The 10,541-nt window shown below is 36.2% G+C and overlaps 1 protein-coding gene across 2 annotated transcripts; it reads left to right on the top strand.

The window, feature by feature from the left end:
* The first annotated feature begins 3,268 nt into the window (after positions 1-3,268).
* On the top strand, positions 3,269-10,282 carry LOC121380106 (zinc finger and SCAN domain-containing protein 4-like). Of its 2 annotated transcripts, XM_041508869.1 has the most exons (3): positions 3,269-3,516; positions 6,834-6,933; positions 8,245-10,282. In XM_041508869.1, exons 1-3 carry the CDS (start codon positions 3,489-3,491, stop codon positions 9,386-9,388), a joined length of 1,272 nt encoding a protein of 423 aa, XP_041364803.1. In that variant the 5' UTR covers positions 3,269-3,488; the 3' UTR covers positions 9,389-10,282. The 2 variants fall into 2 exon arrangements, with proteins under 2 accessions (XP_041364803.1, XP_041364804.1); XM_041508870.1 differs by lacking the exons at positions 3,269-3,516; positions 6,834-6,933 and adding an exon at positions 7,407-7,542.
* The last annotated feature ends 259 nt before the right edge of the window (positions 10,283-10,541 follow it).

Here is a 10,541-nt window from a genome sequence, read left to right as displayed (position 1 = left end):
CACTTACACGTTACAGTACTGACCTCCGTTACGGTACTGACAAACATCACTACTGAAATGTTATCTTTCTTAAAGGAAAAGAAGAAGAAATTTGGAAAATGGAATAGCAATACTATGCAAATTAATTCCTGAAGCAACTAAGTAAGCAAACAAAACAAAAATATTAGGCAGTTCCATTCATTTAAAATGTATTTTAACACTATCCCCCATCCGCTGTAAATGTGCCTACCTGTACAATACATGTTCCATATAGGGCGATCCGCGAAAATATTTACATCACATAATATGCATATTATGCATCTGTATATGCCTAGGATCGATTCCCTTTGGTGTGCCCGTTAGGCTATTCTCATTCCAGCCAATGCTCCACAGCTGGTGTAACAAAGACCGTGGTATATATTATTATGCCTGTGGGGTCATGCTTATAAAAGATCCCTAGCTAGTGGGGTGGGGTTTTGTTTTGTGTGTTTTTTTTTTTTGGGGGGGGGGGGTTTGCTGGGGTGTCATTAAACATCCATTCATTCATAAATACATAAAATATCCTTTGCTGCTAATCGGAAAAGGTAACTCTTCGCATGGCGAATGCGGGTTTACTCTCTCATTATATGTGTGGTCCTTAAGCAATTGTCCGACGGCATTTAACCGTATTTAAATTGTGTTAAGTGCGTCGTTGAATAAAACATCCCATCCCTCCTTCAAAGTTAACTAAGTTAATGTAGATTTACTTGTAGTTCACTTTTATGATTCATAGATAGGCCTATTATATAAAAAGGAGAGTGCATAGGTCTAACTCCACAATATAAAAGTCAGTTTGAATATCCTACCCTATTTCACAATCCTGTCGATGCCAAAGAAAGAAAGAAAGGAATATTTTATTTAACGGCGCACTCAACACATTTTATTTACTGATATATGGTGTCAGACATATGGTTAAGGACCACACAGATATTGAGAGAGGAAAGCCGCTGTCGTCACTTCATGGGCTACTCTTTTCGATTAGCAGCAATGGGTGTTTTATATGCACCATCCCACAGACAGGGTAGTACATACCACGGCCTTTGATATATCAGTCGTGGTGCACTAGCTGGAACGAGAAATAGCCCAATGGGCCCACCGATTGGGATCGATCCCAGACCGACCGCGCATCGAGCGAGCGCTTTACCACTGGGCTACGTCCCGACCCTCGATGCCAAAGGGGTTATGCACTTAAATTAATGGAGTTATTGCGTGTTAGCCAACAAAAAAAAGAAAGAAAAAAAAAGAAAAAGAAAAACATAATTCCACTATCCAGAACTGACATCAACAATCCGCAAACTGTTTCATGAAAACTGTTTGTTGTTTATTTTAAATCAATATCTATTAGCTGTTCCCACAAGCCTTTTTACGTCGTTTTGAAAGCGTTTTAACATTCACACTCAATACGTTATTAGTATTACGTCATATTTGATTCCAAGATGTAACAACTTAGTTAAAATGCAACAAAGCGTTCACATTAATTTTAATACCTAAACTGTTCCAGCTTATCCGATTTAGCTGAAACGGTGTGAAAATTGTCCAGATGCTTTTTGATTGAAACGTTTTCACAACGTTATAACAGCACTGTATAGGAACGACCAAACATTTTTGTTGTTAAAACATTTCCAAAACGGTTCTGAAACGTGTTCTGGTTTCAAGTGGTATGCGATGTAGGCACTATTGAGGACCATATTCAAAGTAGCCTACGTATGTGTCGGCAGAATGCCATCAGTTTGGTGAATTAGCAAAATTCGCCGTACACGGTGCCAGAAGTGAAGGCAAACAAAGGTACACGTCGACAGATATTCTGAGGTCCACATACTTCACCATTTTGTTTTACCATCTCTGTATTTTTTACAGTATGTCACATGTAACGAAGTACATGTACCTTTGTAAAACTGCTGTATTTTCCCACCTCACTTTCTCTTTATCTCCCCTGCGCGTGCTGTAACCTCACCGTGGTGCAGGGGTGTAACATTCTCTTTGAGAATGGCCAATACAGCACAAATTGAAGTTTAGAGTAAAAGTCAGTATCTTATCTGTAATATTTGTATTTGTATTTTTGCACAGTTTTTGTTTATATCTTGAATTTTTCTGTTGATGTTGATCATCACCTTGTTTGTTTTCATTACCATAGTTTGACACCCAATAGCCGATGTATTTTTCGAATATAAAGGGCATGTTAAAATATAATGACATTCATCTTCAACAGCATTTAAACAATATAAACATAATCTGTTCTGTCTTTCAGTGTTTTGTTTTGAGATATTTTATTGATCAAAAAAGAATCAAAAGGATTGCACAACAGGCAGAGCCTATATAAGTGCTCTCCTAAACAAGATGGACATCAGACAATATTCATAATCATATATATCTAAAGCATAATAACAATGTCTAATGGCATAAAATATTTAACATAATTAATATTTTTTAATATATAGTAATAAAAGGTACAGAGTAGATAGAATAGAAATGGGATAGTCGAGAAAAATATAGTAATGATTCTATTGTTGGAGCTAACCTTATATGGGGCAGTAAGAGCAGAATAATAAGTTAGTTCAACTCGAATCTCTTACTTTCAGCTATATATTTATGTACTGCGTTAAAATGTCTTTCAATGTGATAGTATTTGCCAGTTTCAGTTGCTAACATGTGAGAGATAGTCTATTTATTTTTATAAAACTTTCTTTACACTATTGGAATTGACTTACGTAAATAAAACTGGAGATTACAAGTATCTGTGAAAAGTACACTTTGGTGAAATATTAATTTCTCTCCTGATATATTGCGATGCTTGATCTAAGGTTCTTTGCTTGATTACAGGTAAGTACAATGAATGTAATTCTTGTTTAAGCCAAACTTCACCAAAACCTAAATTAATCAGTTCCTTTTTAACATAATAAGCTTAATTTTTCTCATTATAATTTTCTACCCTGTTATATAAAAACTCATAACAATTTTTCAGTATACAATTTTAGACATAAATACTATAAATGAAAAAAGTGTTGTAGAGTAAAAATCGTTAAGTGAGATATTTATGACAGGTTGATTGTGTCTTAATTGAAGAATAACGCAATGAAATCTGTTTAACATTATTCACTCACCAAGTGTCACAGGGCGGCTAAAAAAAAATCAGCCAATCATTTTACCGTTTATAATTACAGCCAATCAAATTGCTTCATGAAATGTGTCTTAATTGAAGAATAACACAATGAAATCTGTTTAACGTTATTCACTCACCAAGTGTCACAGGCGGCTAAAAAAAAATCAGCCAATCATTTTACCGTTTATAATTACAGCCAATCAAATTGCTTCATGAAATGTATTCATCTGCTTTCATCCAATTGCTTTAACGGGCTGTAAAAACAAAGCGTTAACAACATACGGTATATATAAACTGGAAATTGGTATTTTTTTTCAGTTTATTGGCTAGTTTTAAATTGCTTTATTGAGGATTGCTTTTGAGAAGCAGAATGGATATTACTGTGTTGAACAATGAAGGTATGTTTCATTTTCATTTTTGAATTCCATACAAATATTGTAGATGTATTTTGATAACACTATCAAATATCTATATTAACGGTTACAGTGACCAGTGCCATCAATGAATTGTTATAATGTTACACATAATTAGCTAATCATGAAAATAATATAATTCAATAAGAATATATATATATATTTATTACCCATATGGGCTCAAATATACGGGGTAATATTTTTTCGATCTCTGCACAGTGTGCAGATTGCTTCTACAGCCACTGATTGGCTGGCTTAAAAATCACGATGTTTGGTTGGTTGCTTGTCATGGCCGGAACTTCACTTTCATTCATATAATGTTTCCATTCATGAGTCAGATTACACATACGTTATATGATATACAAAGATTTACAAAAACAAATGGACTCACTTGTTTCGTAAACATGAAATGGTATATTTTCATAAGCAGCGGTTTTAGTAATATATAAAAATAATTATTTTCAAATGCAAATACAGTCGTATTATTTTGTACTGTAAATATTTGGCTGTAAAAAGAACGCCGTTATGCTATGACGTCACTTACATTACGTCATGTAATGTGCGTAAGATTATATGACGTAATGGCTGATGGCTTTGTTGTAGACTGCAGAGGAATTTTTACATTAAAAATCAGTTAAAATTGACACTGGGTAATAAAGAGAATAACCAACTCGCTACGAGGACTTACGAATTATCTGTCCCTCGTGAATGAATGTTGTAAAACCCTCGCCAAAGGCTCGGGTTTACAACATTCATTCACTCGGGACAGATAATTCATAATTCCTCGTAGCTCGTTAGTTATTCTCTAAATATTGTATGTATTTTTCTTTGTTTATTATTAGTTGGTTTACACAAAATGAAAAACTGTAAAATATGTTTTGTTTTGAGATTTTTTATTGATCAGAAAGAATCAAAAGGATTGCACAACAGGCAATATATAAGAGCCTATATAAGTGCTCTCCTAAACAAGATGGACATCAGACAATATTCATAATCATATATATAAAAAAATAATAACAACAATGTCCAATGGCATAAAATATTTAACATAATTATTTTCTTTTTTTAATATATATATAGTAATAAAAGGTACAGAGTAGATAGAATAGAATTGGGATAGTCGAGAATAGTAGAAATATGTCTTCATATAATAGCTTATTGACCAATCGAATTAATGTGTCAGAAGGAATAATATATATTGTTTACTTGTAATGCTATGTTTTTAATTGGTTTTGTAATATATAATTTTGTAAATTACGGCATTCATCCATTTATCGTTTGGTCACTTTAGTTTACTGCTTAACAAAGCAAATTGCTGATAAGAAAGGTAAAAAAATTTTTTTTTTTTTTTTTTTTTAAAGTAGAACAATTAATATATTTGGTCTTTCAGCTGAGAAATAAATAACTTGTAATAAATTTCAAAGTATCAAAAAAAGGCGTTCCTTGTGGGACGGACTATAATTTTAGTATGGTACTATACCTCCTACTAGCAAACGCTTTTGTCAATACTCGCCCATAGTGAAGAATATCGTCTGCTCACTGAGGTTTGAAACTATATATTCCTGATTAGTTTATGCGGCTAATTTTTGAAGATTCGTTTGGTATTAATGCGTCTCTACTAGTTGGAGAGATCTTTACTTTGTGTGTAGGATAAAATCAAAACGATAAATATTACAATTACAAGTTCCCTGAGCAAACGACATTTCATTAGGCGAAATAAAGAAATGTTCCGGTTAAATGAGAAAATAATTATTAGGAAGAGTAGGTAGGTAGGTTAAAAGCTACACCAGTAAAATGAAAAGAGCTGTCTTTTCCAGCTATCCTCTGTCACCATAGAGTTTGGTGTCACAACTGGTATGGCAAAGAGCAATAAAGTAACATTTCAAACAAAATACTGTTTAGATTCCTTGCTACTAATAGACCAAAGGTTTCTCCTAATAATACTTGTCAATTACCAAATTATTTAGACATCCAATAGCTGATGATTAATAAATTAATGTGGTTTTGTGGTGGCGCTGAAATGGCCAATCGACTGCACCTAATATATAAAAAACGAACCGATGACAAAATGGCACCCCAAAAATTATATTATGTATTATTATAGTGGATTATCATCGTACAATGATATAATTATGGTTTGTTTGCAACTCATCACATTCTTAGATATAAAAAAAAATTAAACAAATGTGTCAATAAATATTACAAGGCCTCTTCATAAACATAAAATTGGAAACCCATTCTCATGATGTATACATGAAGGCTCGAAATATTACATTATCGATCGCGTTACTTGTAAAGGGCGGGGGGGGGGGGGGGGGGGGGGGGGGTATTACGGAGTTACGAAACGTTATTGGGTAGAGAGGGAGGGAGGGTGTGTTTGTCAAGGATTACACAAATGTTTGTTTATGTAAAGTAAAATTTGCTATTTTGTACTTTAACGGTTGGTTTTAAATAAAACATTTAGGGTCTATTACCAAACCATACAAATATAAATGCAAACAGAAAATCCTATAATTGTGCTCAAATTACACACAATGGTGTTGCAAGGGGAGATGCCAAATTTTGCGTTACCTAATGTTTAATCATGTTTACTTACATCTTAACACATTGAATATATAAGGAACATGGGCAAATAAAACATCGTCCAACGCGCGCGCGCGCGCACACACACGCATATGCATATGCATATACATGTATATAATATGCATATTAGACACTTCACTTGTTCAGTTGTTACGGTAATAAAGAAAGAAGTGTTTTATTTAACGACGCACTAAACACATTTTATTTACGGTTATATGGCGTCAGACATGGTTAAGGACCACACAGATTTTGAGAGGAAACCCGCTGTCCCCACTACATGGGCTACTCTTTCCGATTAGCAGCAAGGGATCTTTTATTTGCGCTTCCCACAGGCAGGATAGCACAAACCATGACCTCGAAAGCTAGTTATGGATCATTGGTCGGTGCAAGTGGTTTACACCTACCCATTGAGCCTTGCGGAGCACTCACTCAGGGTTTGAAGCCGGTATCTGGATTAAAAATCCCATGCCTCGACTGGGATGCGAACCCAGTACCTACCAGCCTGTAGACCGATGGCCTAACAATGACGCCACCGAGGCCGGTTTGTTACGGTAATTCAGGAAATTATCTTTGATGATGTCAGTTTAGTGAAATTTATAAAATATCTTACCTTTGGTTTGGTTTGGTTCTTAGACTAAATTTCTATTTATAATAACGTTTCGTGTAAGTGTACTTTTGTGTTACTGCAGTGTACTGACGCGATTTGTTTGCCATTTCAGGTGATGCTATGAGACATCGACACCGTTTGAGACGTCCAGGTCAACTAAAATTGACTTCTCAGAGGTATCAGCCGTATCATCAGTTTACCAGTAACAAATAGTAAGTAGTGTTGTTTATTATTTATTGAGAGAGAGAGAGAGAGAGAGAGAGAGAGAGAGAGAGAGAGAGAGAGAGAGAGAGAGAGAGAGAAATTACTTCCACAAGAATACCAGCAATTATTTTTTCTTGTTTCGACGTTTCAAAAGTATAAATGTGTGGGCTGCTTCCACAAGAATAAAAAAAAAAAATACCAGCAATAGTTTTTTCTTGTTTCGACGTTTCAAAAGTATAAATGCGTGGGCTACTACATAATGTTTGCTAAGTGTTAATAACGTTTGTTTTGTTTAATGACACCACTAGAGCACATTGATTAATTCATATTAGGCTATTGGATGTCAAAAATTAGTGGACTTTCCACACATATATGGCAGCACACGCGACCTTTGACATTCCAGTCGTGGAGCACGAGTTGGGAGGAGAAAAAAACAGTGGATCCGATTGGAAGTATTTCATTTCGTTCCATGACGCGGCTACTGTAACGCCTTAATACTCGTCTGTCACGCGTGATAGTTTCTATAACGACCCTTACGTCATAAGGATGACAGAAATATTCTTCAACAACACGAAACCAATACAACCGTTTTTGACATTGTTAGCCACTGGCAATCGGTAATAGTGATTTTATTAATTTTCTATGTCAGCAGGTTTTCTAAAAGATCTGACGTATTGATTTTGACTGAATAAATCTGTACATTGTATTATATACGTAATATTTATTTGGTAAATTTTGTCTTTATATTTTACATTATATTTTCTCTTTTTCAGAAATAATATTAATATTCAATTTATTAATTTCATTTATACTTATTTAAGTGGTTAAGCCATCTGACATACGGCTGGTAGGGACAGGGTTCGCAGCCCGATACCGGTTCCCACCCAGAGAGAGTCTAACGACTCGATGGGTAGGTGTACGACCACTACGTCTTCTCTCTCACTAACTACTAACTAACAACCAACCCACTGTCCTCGACAGACAGCCCAGATAGCTGAGGTGTGCGCCCAGGACAGCATGCTTGAACCGTAATTGGATATAAGCACGGAAATAAGTTGAAATGAAAATATACTTATTTATCGTACTAATCTAATTACGGTTCAAGCACGCTGTCATGGGCACACATCTCAGCTATCTGGGCTGTCTGTCCACGACAGAGGGTTAAAGGTTAGTTTTAAGTGGTTAGTGAGACAGAAGTCGGTGTGGTAGCATTACACCTACCCAATGAGTCGTAAAATGCTGTAGCAGAAACATTTTATATATTGACGGCGTTTATGTTTAATATAGATGTTACATCCATTTCACTTTTTTTGTTTTAGTGGTGACAATGATGTGGCTGACGTTCTGACTAAGATGAATTACAGAGTCTGCTACGACGGCTTCTACATTCCATCCCCTGATGCTCCAAGCCCAACTGAGAGTCCAGCTTTCACCTTTGACGGCTTGTATCCAGTTAAAACAGTCCACCAAGAAAGAGCTTCCAACTTTCATTCGCCAGGCCATCGAGCAAAGAATTCAGCAATGTTTACTGAAGCCAACACGTATTTGATGGAGAGAATACTAAAAAGGCAACACCTGCAGGCGTTACCCAGCTGTCAGTATGCGCCAAGATATCCCGATCTCCGATTCACCCTGAATATAGCAGAGAGCATAATGACGGAAGAGTCCTCCATTAAGTATCACAGCATTCCAGACATCAGTTGGAAGTCGCCCAACGAGAGCATTCTTGATGATGCCATTGACAACATCGACGAAAGAGATGACGAGAACGACGGGGAGGAGAAATCTGCATGGAAGGCCAAAGAAGAAAAAGATATCCCGAACCCAGATGATCACGATGCCATCTTGAGTCTTGCAATTTCATCCACAAAGCTTTGGAGACCACACGAAACAGAAAACTTAACGCCAAGTCAACCTGAAGCCATGTTGCATCGTGCCAGTTTAACCAACAAGCTCTGGGCTGGACCGGAAAAAGACGAATGTGATGCCTTCTTGAGTGTTGCCAACTCAAGTCAGCATCGTTGTGAAACTCCACTGCAGATCCATCCATCAAACTCTGTTTCCTTTCGGGATGTTGCAGCAGATTCGACAAAACAACCTGATGGGCAGCCAACAACAACAGACGCTCGAGCCATACAATCGTCTCTTTTCTCCAAGCTGCAGAAGATGGGAAGGACTTCTATTCCAATGAAGAGGGAGAGGAAGCACATCGTCTGTGATATCTGTGGTAAAGGATTCAGCCAGAGCGGGACGATGAGGAGCCACAGACGAACTCACACGGGTGAGCGACCTTACCAGTGCGACGTCTGCCAGAAGAGTTTCGGCGACAGGTCCACCTGGAGGAAGCATCGTCGTGTTCACACCAGAGACAGGCCGTTCACTTGCGACGTCTGCGGAAAGTCGTTCGCGCAGTCCGGAAATGTGGCCAGACACAAGAGAACTATGCATGCAGACGACATCTAGAGTGACATTTTTTTCAAGGCCAAGATAATACATGGACACGGAAAGACAGTATATTAATGACCTTATACAACGAATGTTCATGTGCATCTTTCCTGGGCATAACCTGTGATTTTCTTTATATAGTGCTATATTTATTGTATCATCTAACAATTTGTTACGGGGGTTTTTTTTTTTTTTTTTTTTTTTTTTTTTTTTTTTTTTTATATAAGACATGGAAATGTATTGTAGATTCCATTGAGGTGGGGTTTTTCTTCAGGATTTTGTCATACTAGCAAAGCGTCTGCAATAATGTTGTTTTTTTTGTTTTGTTTTGTTTTGTTTTTTGTGACCAAGCTTTTGACATTAGATGCATGTTAGGTTTCATGTTTTGTGCTGTATTGATTCAATTCCCATGTGACAAATGGGTTTTGTTCGTGCCAAGGTGTCATTAAATATTCATTACGAGTCTCATTAACAAATGTATTTAACAAATTGGACTAGTGCTCAGATGTAATCCTATTTATACGTACATATAAAACATGTTTACGTTAATGCTTACATTTTACAGCATGATCTATACACGTAGCAATAGTTCTAATGTCACAATGGGCAGTATTATACTATTTTACTTTCAGATTTGTTGTTTTCAACTGGAAATAAACGTGATAGCCGGTTTTGTATATGCAAATGAAGAACTGATTATAACAACTGCAATTCACTTGTAGTTGTTTATAGATATTTATTTATTACTTTGTTATAATTAATATTCTGTTTGTACATTTTCATGTATGCTTTATGATAGAATAGTGGTGCTAATCGGTGCTATTATATTATGTAAGACTTTTGTATTATGAACATATTACATTATGTATGGATTTTGTATTATAACGTGTATTAAAGATTTTAAAATTAAAATTATACTTGTTTTGGGTTGTTGTTTGGGGGGGGGGGGTTGGTGGGGGGGCGGGGGGGGGGGGTGGGTTAAGATTCGCCCATTCATTAATTGATAGTAAATTATGTACGGGTTTATATCCAATTACGGTCCATACGCATTGTCATGGGGACACACATAAGCTACCTTGGCTGTCTGCCCAGTATATAGTAAGTTAGTTATTAGTGGTTAATGTCAGAAGTCGGTGTAGCAATGCCGGTGGAGTTAAATTTTAATTAGATT

The sequence above is a fragment of the Gigantopelta aegis genome, chromosome 8 (assembly GCF_016097555.1).
Source record: "Gigantopelta aegis isolate Gae_Host chromosome 8, Gae_host_genome, whole genome shotgun sequence".
NCBI classification, from domain to species: domain Eukaryota; kingdom Metazoa; phylum Mollusca; class Gastropoda; order Neomphalida; family Peltospiridae; genus Gigantopelta; species Gigantopelta aegis.
This window is presented reverse-complemented; position numbering and strand designations above follow the sequence as displayed.

Bases quoted from the DNA above. Each gene is read 5' to 3' on its own strand.
- LOC121380106 (XM_041508869.1), top strand. From the start codon at position 3,489: ATGGATATTACTGTGTTGAACAATGAAG. The intron at 3,517-6,833 runs GTATGTTTCATT...TTGCCATTTCAG, and splicing joins TACTGTGTTGAACAATGAAG to GTGATGCTATGAGACATCGA. The intron at 6,934-8,244 runs GTAAGTAGTGTT...TTTTTGTTTTAG, and splicing joins CAGTTTACCAGTAACAAATA to TGGTGACAATGATGTGGCTG.